At 46.7% G+C, this 12,473-nt stretch overlaps 2 protein-coding genes across 3 annotated transcripts in view; one reads left to right on the top strand and one right to left on the bottom strand.

The window, feature by feature from the left end:
• Positions 1-9,766, top strand: part of JAM3 (junctional adhesion molecule 3) — a 104,693-nt gene extending 94,927 nt beyond the window's left edge. For both annotated transcript variants that reach the window (XM_037731553.1, XM_017509057.2), the window contains 6 exons: positions 2,956-3,108; positions 3,529-3,731; positions 4,687-4,786; positions 6,686-6,815; positions 6,902-6,956; positions 7,249-9,766. In XM_037731553.1, coding sequence (XP_037587481.1) covers positions 2,956-3,108; positions 3,529-3,731; positions 4,687-4,786; positions 6,686-6,815; positions 6,902-6,956; positions 7,249-7,284 — 677 coding nt within the window. In that variant the 3' untranslated portion in view covers positions 7,285-9,766. The remainder of the gene's footprint in view (positions 1-2,955; positions 3,109-3,528; positions 3,732-4,686; positions 4,787-6,685; positions 6,816-6,901; positions 6,957-7,248) is intronic.
• A 651-nt stretch (positions 9,767-10,417) lies between these two features.
• Positions 10,418-12,473, bottom strand: part of NCAPD3 (non-SMC condensin II complex subunit D3) — a 77,915-nt gene continuing 75,859 nt past the window's right edge. The window contains exons 34-36 of the mRNA XM_037731552.1: positions 11,283-11,357; positions 11,132-11,192; positions 10,418-11,044 (exon numbers count right to left, since the gene is read on the bottom strand). Coding sequence (XP_037587480.1) covers positions 10,936-11,044; positions 11,132-11,192; positions 11,283-11,357 — 245 coding nt within the window. The 3' untranslated portion in view covers positions 10,418-10,935. The remainder of the gene's footprint in view (positions 11,045-11,131; positions 11,193-11,282; positions 11,358-12,473) is intronic.

Here is a 12,473-nt window from a genome sequence, read left to right on the forward strand (position 1 = left end):
CGCAGAGTCCGGCAGGGGGATGAGGGGCAGGCAGAGAGACTCGAGGGAGGCCTGCTGGGACTCGGTTAGCAGGCAGGTGGCTAGAGAGGAGCATGGCACCCTCTTTCTGACAGGAGGGCAGAGCAGCAGGAGGAGGTTCCCTGCAGGCTCGCACATCAGTCGGAGCCTGTGGACTTCTCACGGAAGTTGTGAGTTGAGAGGGACTTGTGGAAACAGCTCCAACACGGTCTTGCTTTGAGTTCTCCATGTCGCCAGGAGCCTGAGTCTCCACAGAAGAGTTTTGCTGCCCACTCACATGAAGTCCCTCCTTTGCGTCTTATTTTTGGAGTGATGAAAATGTTCTTCTCAGAACATCAATCTGTTTTCTTTGGTTACTCAGGCTGACCCTGCTAAACCCTGAGCATGTAGTTTAGAGCATCAGCAGAACCAGGTGAGAAATTCCTAAAGAGCTTTCCTTTTCTGGGGATTAAACATTTTGCTCTTAGCCACAGGAGTGGGGAGGCCGAGGGAGACTGTTTCCCACAGAGAATGCAGGGGCTCAGGAGGGTGCAGCTCTCCTTGGCCTCTTCCCTGCCTCAGTGCGGGGCTGCACCTGGAGCACCCTGGTGGGGTTTATTTACCCCTTTCTTACACGGTAGAGGCTCAAATTCTCTACCAATGGATGGCTGTATATCAAAGCTTATTAGAAAACGTTGTTGCCAATGTCTCTGCTCCATCAGAAGCATCTATGCTGTTCTTAGTGTATCATGGCAGGCCCTTCGTGTCCTGGGCAGCACTCGTCAGGTTTAGTGATAAGTATTGCTACTCTTTTGTGTTGTGTTTTCCTAACTCCTTCTGAATTTGTTGTTCTGCAGGTTCTTCCTGCTTCTTTGAAAGTGTTGTTGTGCCTTATGTTTAAAAATTTTTTTTTATTGAGCTGTAATTCACACTGCACAGGCCTTGTCCTTTTAAAGTGTACAATTCAGGAGTTTTTAGTCTATTCACATGGTTGTGCAGCCACCACCGCTATCAAAATCCAGAACATTCTCATCATCCCACAGAGAAACCCCATACCCATCAGCAGTCAGTCCTCCTCCCCGTGTCCCTGGCAGCTGTGATTTTACTTGCTGTCTCTATGGATTTGCCTGTTCTGGACACTTCATAGACATCATAGTCTTTCATGGCTGGCGTCTTTCCCTCAGCATCATGCTTTCAAGGTTCATCTGTGTTGCAGCATGTGTCAGTACTTCATTTCCTTTCATGGCTGAATAATGTTCCATTGTAGATATTAATCATTATTTGATCCATTCAGTTGATGTGCATTTGGGTTGTTTCCACTTTTTGGCTATTATCTTGACTCCTGACCTCAGGTGATCCACCCATCTTGGCCTCCCAAAGTGCTAGGATTACAGGCGTGAGCCACAGCGCCCGGCCCTTGGCTGTTATCAGTAATGCTGCTAGCAGTATTTGGTTACAGGTTTTTGTGTGAACCTAGGTTTTCATTTTTCTGGGATGAATGATCAAGAGTACAGTTGCTGGGTCTTAGAGTAGTTGCATGTTTAGTTTTTACAAAACTGACAGAGCGTTGTTCACAGCTGCTTTATGAGTTTACATTCCTGCCCCCACTGTATTTTCCCACATCCTTACTAACAATTGCTATTGTCTGACTTTGTAAATTCCAGCCATCTTAGTGGGTCTGAAGTGATGTCTTATGAGTTTGATTTGCATTTCCTGATGACTAATGATGTTGAGGGTATTAGTTATATGTTTTCTTTGGAGACATGTCCGTTCAAGTTTTATGTCCATTTAAAAATAATTTTTTTTTCTAGAAACAGGATCTCACTATGTTGCACAGGCTAGACGTGAATTCCCAGGCTCAAGTAATCCTCCCTCCTCAGCCTTCTGAGTAGCTGAGACCTCATGGCGCTAGGTGCGCCACTGCACCTAGCCTTATGTCCAGTTTTCTAATTGGGTTGTCTATTTATGACTGAATTGTAAATTCTTTATATATATTCTGGATGCTAGGTTGGATTTGTGATTTGCACATATTTCTCCCATTCTGTGGATTGTGTTTTCACCTGCTTTTGTCCTTTGAAGCACAATGTATTTAATTTTGATGAAGTCCACTGTCACTGTTTCTAGTATGTGCTTGTGCTTTTGGTGTCATATCTAAGAAACTATTGCCTAATCCAAGGTCATGAGGGATTTAATGCACATGCATTTTTCTAAGAGTTTTATAGCTTCTTTTGTTTTCTTGTTTATTTTTTTGAGACGGAGTCTTGCTCTGTTTTACAATCTCTGCTCACTGCAACCTCTGCCTCCCGGGTTCAAGTGATTGTCCTGCCTCAGCCTCCCGAGTAGCTGGGACTACAGGCACACGCCACCAGCCACTTTTTGTGTTTTTAGTAGACACTGGGTTTCACCATGTTGGTCAGGATGGTCTCAATCTCTTGACCTCTGCCCTCCTAGGCCTCCCAAAGTGCTGGATTACAGGCGTGAGCCACCGCACCCAGCCTAGTTTTAACTCCTGTGTTAGGTCTTTGTTGTATATGGAGTGAGGGAGAGGTTCAATCTCATGTGTTTGCATGTGGATACACAGCTATCTCAGCATCATTTATGGAACATGAGTTGTTTCTCAAATGGTGTTTTTTGTTTTTGTGTGTGTGTGTGTGTTTTTTATGGGTTGTCCTTCCTGGCAGTGAGGAAGAGAATGTGAGGTTCTTGGCTTTAACGACAGAGACGCGTGTAATGAGTGCATCTTGCACAGCAGGAGCTATTTTTGGTGCTTAGGTTACAGATAGTAATAGGTCCTGGTTCCCGTCCTCAGGGAGTTCACTTCTCTACACAGCAATAGAAACAAAAACTGCTCTGCAGTCTTCCTTGCTGTGGCATCCAGTTCTGGCTCTAGAAACCACGCTCTTCAAGTGGCAGAGATATCTTCAAAGAGTTTTTTAGTGCCTCATGTCTTTTCTGTAGGAGTCTTGGTAGGTCGTGCAGAAATACTGGGGAAGACATCCCTGAAGATCTGGAATGTGACACGGACAGACTCAGCCCTTTATCGCTGTGAGGTGGTTGCTCGCAATGACCGCAAGGAAATCGATGAGATCATGATCGAGTTAACCGTGCAAGGTAGGAGCTCATGCAAAGGTGAGACATCTCTGCCCTTTTCAGGCCTCGTGAGTCCGTAGCCATAGGATGCAAGAGATTGGTTGTATCTTGGTTTCTTTCCGTCCAGAACTATATCCCTGAGGGGTTCACATGGCTTAGGGAGAGCACTGCTGAGAGCTAGACTGCCTGAGCTGGGACAGAAGTTGAGAAGGGAAGGAAGCTCCTGCCACTTCCTTCCACCTTCTAGGGGAGGCGCCTTCACACACGGGAGGGCAGCGTGCAGCGGTGGAGGGTCAGTCTGCAGATGGGATCCTGGGAACGGCAGTGGTGCGGCACGGCTCGATTGGCTTTCTTGTCTTTGGAACTGATTTCTTGTGGGCTTTAATAAGAATGGAGCCCTGTCGCTGAGATCTTAAACACCACCCACTTCTTTTCCCACAGTGAAGCCAGTGACCCCTGTCTGTAGAGTGCCAAAAGCTGTGCCAGTAGGCAAGATGGCAACGCTGCACTGCCAGGAGGGTGAGGGCCACCCCCGGCCTCACTACAGCTGGTATCGCAACGATGTGCCGCTGCCCACGGATTCCAGAGCCAATCCCAGATTCCGCAATTCGTCTTTCCACCTAAACTCTGAAACAGGCACTCTGGTAAGCTCTCTTCTAAGAGGTGAGGATGTAGATGTTTTCGTTGGGGCAATTGATGCTTATTGTGGAAAGAAGAGTTATTAGGAGAGATGGTGAAACTCTTGATAAGACAGGAGCTAAAAATCTAGAATGTTAGTGATTCTACAGGAAAAGTGACCCTTCCTCTTTTTATCCCCTAAGAATGTAAACAAATACATTCTTAGGGGGTAAAATAAGGAAGAGAAAGAAACCGTAGATTGAGACTGAAGAGGGATATTAAAAATGTTACTGGGGTCCTAATTTGGATAATCAACTGTAAAAGTCATCAGACAACCAGAGAAATTCGATTACTAGCTCGTATTTGGTGATCTGTTAAGCAATTGTTAATTGCTTTAGGCATGGTAAAGGTTCTGTGGCTGTGATTTGTACAGTCCAGGTCTTCTAGAGATACATAGTGAAGTATTTATGGATAGAAGGTGTTTGGAATTTGTTTCAAGATAACCCAGTGTTGGTGGTGGTGGGAGGTGGGGGAGGAAAGGAAACAGGCTGGACAAAGTGACCTGGCCAGCAAACCACACCAGGCTTTTACTACATGTGGTTCTCTCTTGGAGGTACCTTCTGGTCTGTGGACTTTCCAGCTCCACGTGGTCATCAGACAGATTTTAATAGGGCCCTATGTGTTCATTTTGCCAAAATGTCTGAGAAGCAGTCATCGTCAAAGAGCCCCTTTACCAGAATAAAAGCAAGGATCCACCTCACATCCTGGATGTTGCCGGGCTTTGGTGTCTCCAGTCCCAAGGGGATTGGTCATTGGGGAGCTCTCAGCAGGTATCAGGCAGTGGATCAGGGAGGAACATGCACAGTGCCGGGGAAGCCACGGGGAAGTCAAAAGCAACCTCGTTCTGGACCCAGGTAGATGTGCCCTCAGAAGTCTGCCTTGTGATTGGCCCAATTATCTACTTGTCATTCCCTGAAACAGGTGTTCAGTGCTGTTCACAAGGACGACTCTGGGCGGTATTACTGCATTGCTTCCAATGACGCAGGCTCAGCCAGGTGTGAGGAGCAGGAGATGGAAGTCTGTGAGTCTCTTTTTCAAAAGGTTTCATCACAAGACTGGGAAGTGAATAGAACATTTCAAATTTAATATTTTCCCATCAGTTTAGAGGTCTCCAGAATTTTATCCAGTTATTATCATTTTGTAGAAAACTGACAGAATTTTAGCTCTAGTCATTTTATCTGCAGACAGAGCTTTAGCCCCTAGAGATATTATCTCAGGGCCCTGGTTCCCCTAAGGTGGGGCGGGGGGTATTGAGAGGAGGCTGGGGACAGATAGGATGTGTCCAGATCACTTGGGGAGCTGTTTTTTAATAAATAAAAAAAGACAGGGTCTTGTTTTGCTGCCCAGGCTGGAGTGCAGTGGTGCAATCACAGGTCACTATAGCCTCAAACTCCCAGATTCAAGCCATCCTCCCATCTCAGCCTCCCAAGTAGCTAGGACAACAGGCACATACCACTGTGCTCAGCTAATTTCATTTTTTATAGAAATGGGATCTCACTATGTCACCCAGGCTGGTCTCAAACTCCTGGCCTCAAGCAGTCCTCCCACCTCAGCCTCCCCAAGTGCTGGGATTACAGGCATAAGCCACCGTGCCTAGCCAGGAGCTTTTGTTGAATCCTTCCCTCCTCCCTATTTGCAGCTATCCCCAGAGCAGTGTTTTCCAAAACTGCCTGGTGATAACCATTTGGAATCACTGTTTCACTTACAGATGCGAGCCTACCTCAGACATATGCTACAAATGTTTCTGTGTAAGACAAGCATTCCAAGTGATTCTTCTCATCCGTCCCATCTGAGAAACTCTGCTTTAGGGTGTTTTCTCCTCAAGTTTTGCCCCAGACCTATTCTAGCCTATTGACATTTTAGTGATGAAACTTGAGAATTGACATTATAAAATCAAATTGCATGGCCAGGCGTGGTGGGTCATACTTGTAATCCTAGCACTTTGGGAGGCTGAGGCAAGTAGATTACCTGAGGCCAGGAGTTCGAGACCAGCCTGGCCAACATGACAAAACCCTGTGTCTACTAAAAATACAAAAATTAGCCAGGTGTGGAGGTGGGCGCCTGTTGTAGTCCCAGCTGCCTGGGAGGCTGAGGCAGGAGAATCACTTGAACTTTGGAGGCAGAGGTTGCAGTGAGCCAAGATTGTACCACAGCACTTCACCCTAGGCAACAGAGCGAGACTCAAAAAAAAAAAAAAAAAAAAAAAAAAAAATTGCAAGTTGATTTTTAAGTGTGCATTCATATTTCAGAACCAATACAGAGAGTTTTTAAAAACTTCCAATTTACTTGGCTCTTGTTGATAAATTCCCTGCATAGTTTTCCATGTGTTGCTTGCCTAAAGGAAACAGCTGCCAGAGCCCCATATGAAGGTGACCCAGTGCCTTTGCCCAGTATATAGACATGAGAAAAGCGCTCCGAGCTTATAGATCGGAGGTCAGGCAGCCAGTGGAGACAAAGCCTGAGTTCTTACCTAGCATTTTTTACTTTCTAATAGGGCTTGAAACCAACTTTCCCCAGCAATCCACAACAAAGGGAGACCCTGGAAATTAGGGATGTTTTCTCCCTTGGGATCCTGGCTCCTAATCTTGTCGTTATAAGCATTTTCTCCATAAATTAGGTTCTCAGGCGTTCAGCCGAGGATCTTTAAGCCTCCAGTACCAAGCCCATTTTAATAGTTTTCAGTGTAGCTGCATTTCAACTGTAGAAGTCTCAGTACTTTTTACATGTGATGTTAGGAGTTATGGTGTCCTATGTGTTCTAGGCTGGAAAGATTGTAAGTGTTCTCTCTTCTAGCTGGGTAGGCCCGAGGGGGTGGGGGCAAGTGGGTTTGGAGTGAAGGAAGGAGGCACAGCAGGGTCAGGGTCCTTTTAAAGAACAGTTAGTGTGTATCATGGCTTTCCCCAAACCTCCTTTTCTTCAGATGACCTGAACATTGGCGGAATTATTGGGGGGGTTCTGGTTGTCCTTGCTGTGCTGGCCCTGATCACGTTGGGCATCTGCTGTGCATACAGACGTGGCTACTTCATCAGCAGTAAACAGGATGGAGAAAGGTGAGCCTGCCTCTGTGAAAAAAGGGAAGTGCAAGCTGGCAATGATATCACGACCCTGTTGTTAAACTGCCCTCTTCTCCTCACAGTTACAAGAACCCAGGGAAAGCAGATGGAGTTAACTACATCAGGACTGATGAGGAGGTAATGATTTAGTAAACCCGGAAATCTAGGTGAATCCAGCAGGAAAAACGGCATTCCTCCTTAGAAACCATGTGGGTCTCCTAGGAAGATTTCTGAGTGCTCGTGCAGCTCCTGCACTCCTCAGCCTCTTCACAGTAACACACATACTAACGGGATTTGTGCTTTCCAAGCACTAGTGATTGTACTTTTAAAGAATGATTATTTGATTTGTATTTAGCTCATGTTAGACTTAGTGTTTTTTCTTCTTGCCACCAGGCCCCTTGATGGCTCTAACTTTGTGTTGGCTTTGCAGGGCGACTTCAGACACAAGTCATCGTTTTTGATCTGAGAGCCGCAGTGTGGCCAAGAGCCCACATGCACATACCTCTACTATAAACTCCTGTCAAGGCAGCGAGAGCCGAGTGCACTTGGACAAAGCTAGACACTCATTCAGAAGCTTTTTGTTTTGGCCAAAGTTGACCACTACTCTTTTTACTCTAACAAGCCACATGAATAAAAGAATTCTCCTCAAGGTGGACACTGTAAATGTAAACAAAGGAAGAGAAACTGCGTGCGTTCACTGAGTTGGGTTTCTGGCCTGATTCCCACACAAGTATTAGGGTGATCTTCAAGAGCGTGCTCACATAAATGCTCCTGTGCTGGGTCTTGTGAAGCCTGGACAGCGCCCTGTGAGATGGCGAGGTGGCAGTGCGGCACCAGCAGTGAGCGCGTCCTGGTGGGAACCCACAAAAGGCTTCTTAGGCAGCGGCCTTACTTCATCAGCCCGCACACGCCACCGCAGTTTCTTCTCAAAGGCCCTGCTGATCAGTGTTGCAGTGTCCGTTGTGGAGAAGCTTTTTGGATCAGCATTTTATAAAAACAACCATAATTGGGAAGGTAAATTGCTTGCTGAAGAGGGATCTTGCCTGAAGAGCCCTGCTTGTCCAACAGGGTGTCAGGATTTAAGGAAAACCTTCGTCTTAGGCTAAGTCTGAAATGGTACTGAAATGTGCTTTTCTATGGGTCTTTATTTTATAAAATTTTACATCTAAATTTTTGCTAAGGATGTATTTTGATTATTGAAAAGAAAATTTCTATTTAAACTGTAAATACATTGTCATACAATGTTAAATAACCTATTTTTTTTAAAAGAGTTCAACTTAAGGTAGAAGTTCCAAGTGGAACTAGTGTTAAATTGGAAAATATCAATAATTAAGAGTATTTTACCCAAGGAATCCTCTCATGGAAGCTTACTGCGATGTTCCTTTTCTCACATAAGTTTTAGCCTTTTTCACAAGAGAACTTAGGCTGTCTACACATCAAACCATTGTTGCTTAGGAAACTTTTAAAAATTATAGTTGAGCAATGTTGAAATCAGTTTGCATCTCTCCAAAAGAAACCTCCCAGGTTAGCTTTGAACTGCCTCTTCCTGAGATGACCAGGGCAGTGTACCCAGAGGCTACCCAGAGGCCTCAGATGGACAGAGACGGACACCAGTAAGCTCCTGGGGTTGCGCCAGGCACCCCTGCTCTAGCTCAGCACTGCCTTGCTGTCTGCCAGGAGGCTCAGGCATCTTTGAGCCTGGCTGTGCCCCCGTGAGCTTTTCTCCTGTGGCCTCTGCTTCATCCAGTACAGCGCTAAGGTGGGCACTCCAGGGACACGGGTGTCTTCCATGTAGTGTCCCAGCTTTGGGCTCCCATAACAGACCTTTTTGGTTATGGATGGCTTACAAAATACAGCTTCCACTGCTATTGTTTTTAAAGTTTGTTTTAATTATTAAGACTAAGACCAAAGGCAATTGCAAAATCAAGTCTGTCAATACAATATTTTAAAAATAGATTCCACTGTTCCTCTTTGCCACAGAGAAAGCACGCAGACACCACAGGTTCTGTCATTTCATAACAAACCATTGTGAAGTGGCGGCCAGTCCAGCCTTTGAAGAACCTCAGGTGGTGCAGGCAGGTGAAAGGCCTGGGAGTGAGGAAAGTGAAACGCCTGAATCAAAAGCAGTTTTCTAATTTTGATTTAAAATGTTTCATCTGCCGGAAACACTGCTCAGTTTGTGGGGAAACATCCTTCCGAAGCCTGAGTTCTTCAAGAGCAGGTGTTCTCAGCCTCGCATGCCTTGCCGTGCTGGACTCGGGACCCAAGTGCTCCGAAGCAAGGAGCTGCTGAGGAGCCCCTCACTCCACTGTGTGCCTGAAGGGTGCCTCTCACTAGTCACCTGGTCGTTCAGCTTCCAGTGTCTTGAGTTTTTTATACGTTGACAGCTTTTTTTAACTGCATACATGAGACTATGTTGACTTCTTGTAGTTATGTGAAACCCTTTGCCACAGGCCTCCTGGCAGAGGGAGGAAGTGCCCCAGCAGTGGCTCAGTGCTCCGTGGCGTGTTCCGCACGGCATCCTGGATGCTGAGCATGCAAGTTCCCTCCATTGCCATCTCGGTGGACAGGGATGTCTCCCCACCCTCAGTGTGGGGGAATAACGCTCCAGCCTCCTTCTTGGTTGTCATACTGAGAGGGTAGCCTTATTGCCCCCTCTTCTGATACCCTAAAACCTTCTACACTAGTGCCATGGGAACCAGGTCTGACGAAGTAGAGAGACGTGAAAGTGGAGTCTGGGAAGTAGTTGCCTATAACTGAGACTAGACAGAAAAGGAACACTCATGTATTGTAAGATATGAATGTGACCCGACGCAAGGCCCATACGAGGCTGTGACTCTGCCTTTGGGATGGATGTTGCTGTACATAGATATTACAGACTTGTACTAACACACCTATAATTTGGTATTTGTTTAACCTCATTTATAAAAACTTAAAAAAAACCCAAACATCGCTTCATTCTTTCTTGTTTGCTCTTACATTGAGTTTGTCTCTTCTTCCTAGCATCTCGGTGGTTAGGCATGCACACAAGAAATGCCACGACCTATCCATGAGGGAAGTCAGTGCCTGGGCAGTAGGTCAGCCTGTGCGCTCCAGAGCAGCGCTGTGCCCTCTACCACCTAGTCCACCTGTGTCACAGTTCCCACGTGGGATGGCAGTGGGCGGAGCTCAGTGGCATTCCATCCCCAAAACCAACCAATGCACAAAATCACTTTGTACTTTTGCTTTTGTAATACTAGGATTAAGAAGTCAAACCAACTGCGATAGTCCTAATAGAAGAGACTCAAGTCGTTCCCTCATCACTGGAGCACCCCTTAGCAGAGGGCTGCACAAATCGGCTCAGTGCCGCTCTCAGGAAGGCCACAAAGTCATTTTTTCCCAGGCAGGGATGGTTTTTATGCCTGTTACAGAAACCACATGGCTTCTCTGTGGGCGCAGAAGCAGGTGGGTGGATGAGCTGCCCTTCAGGACAATCATTTCTTTTTCCTAACAGGAAAGATTTGGTTTCATTCCTCTTACGTGCTTTAATGTAAAATTAAAATGTTTACCAATAAGAGCTCTGTTCTAAAAACAGAAGAGTTCTATTGACTACTGGAAGGCTGTATTTATGCTAAAGCTTTATTACTTTTAGAAAGCTGTACACTTCTTTTTGTAAAAAATTACAATTATAAATAGAAAAAATTTTAGAATCAAAATTTGGTCATTACAGATGGGAAAATATGTACTATAAGGAATTCAAACACGTTAACAGAGGCTTGATTTATATAAAAGAAAGCTGAAGTTGTGTTCCTTACAGATCAGATTATATAGCTTATCTGAATGGACTTGACGCTTTCAAATGGAATAAAGTTATATTAAATAGATAAGGCTTCTAAATCTGGCACGTCTCTATGATTTTACAGTGTTTAACCATGTACATCATACAGAGAATAGAAAAGGCTGGCCGGCCAAGCGCAGGTGAGTGCCAGGCCCTTGAGGAGGAGGAGCTCTCGTGTTCCATAGCAAAGCACTGCCCAAGGGCTGTGGGAAGTGATCCAGCTGCCTTTCCACACGGAGGACATGAGACTGCTTCCTCAAGGGCTCCTGGCTTCCTGGACACTGGTGGGGATGCGCTGTTTTAGTTGGCTGTTTTCAGAGGGGTCTTTCGGAGGGACCTCCTACTGCGGGCTGGGGTGTCTTTAGTCCTGGCTGGAGACCTCACATTCCACTGCTGAGGCTGTGGGGGCCTAGGGAAAGGACACATGCAGTCATTCTGGAACTCAGAAAAACCCTGACAAAAACATCCAGCTCAAAAGGAACATGGCTAAACTTACGGTTTATCGGGCGATGATAAACATAAGATGTCATTTCCTTGACTCCAGGATTCAGTTTTCTCTGAAAGGGAGTCAAACATAAACAAATTCAGTTTTCCCAGAATCTCAAAGGCAGCTCATGTATCAGCCCAGAAGGAAACCAAGAACTTGCCTTTGGCTGCTGAAGAAGTCTGTGGAGTCCTGATGTAACTGACTCCTGCTCCAAAAGTGACATCATTGATGGTCTCTGCAAAAAGGGGAGACAACCCTGTGAGTGAAGGCGGAGCGTCTCTGCTCTAGTCATCCATGTGGTGTAGGCACAGTGTCTACATCAGTGTTGAGTGGCAGCCCTCAGACCTCCATGGGACCCTGTCCCAGGGCCTGGCAGTGTTGAGGGCCCCTCCTGGGGACACGCCTTTCCATCTCTCTGACTCCCTTCTTTGACCGCAGCCCTCCTTAGGCACTCAGCCGAACCCTGCTCCTCACTTCTCACACCTCTGGCTTTCCTCCCACCCCGTCTTCCATGACCGCCCCTGTGCCAGTGACCGCCCTGCCCCACTCACTACACTTCTTATGTGGCTCACCCAGATTCCCCGAGGACACTCAACTCCTTGCATCTGCGCCACCATGCGTCCCTGCTACGTTTTTAGCCAGTGAATGGACCATGCAAGCTGGAAATGGGGCACCATGAGCAGCTCCCCCACATGGAATCAGCAGCCAAGTCCTGTCCCTTCCACCTCCAGTCGCCGCTTCATCCTGTCCCTTCGAGCCGCACTAGGAGTGGCTCAGTCCACCCCACCCTTCGACTTTGATTCTTCATTGCACCTGCCCCTGACCAACCCCCTCCAGTTTGCCCTCAGGAGCAGGAGAACACAGTTTAGGAGCAGATTCCACCGTAGCCTCGGTGTCTTACCGGCTGTGTGAGCTGCTCTGAGACCCTTAAGTTTCTTCATCTAAGTGGGTATAAAAACGTAGCTACCTCATTGGGGGCTGCCAGGACTACATGAAGTTATCTATGTTGAGTGCGTAGCATGGTGCCGGCTGCGAGGCCACTGCTGAATAGATGTTAGTGGCCACTGTCACTTAACTAGCCAGCACCCCTGCATCACTGGAGTTATGTTTAATCAAGAAGCTGGTAAATTCATTGCCCTGCTTAGACACCTCGATGGCTCTATGTTTTTAGGAGAGCCTAAAGTCCACCCTCAGTCTCGGCTGGTCCCAAGCTGCCTTTGCAGACTTACCTGTTATGCTCAGGTGAACGTGCATGCACACACGTCCACCCCCCTGCATCCCCTTCCTCAGAAGGCCCTGCCTGCACGTTCTGCTCCTCTGCCGCCCGCCCCATCTGCCTACACATGCCACC

This window comes from Cebus imitator, unplaced genomic scaffold (genome assembly GCF_001604975.1).
Source record: "Cebus imitator isolate Cc_AM_T3 unplaced genomic scaffold, Cebus_imitator-1.0 Scaffold405, whole genome shotgun sequence".
NCBI lineage: Eukaryota > Metazoa > Chordata > Mammalia > Primates > Cebidae > Cebus > Cebus imitator.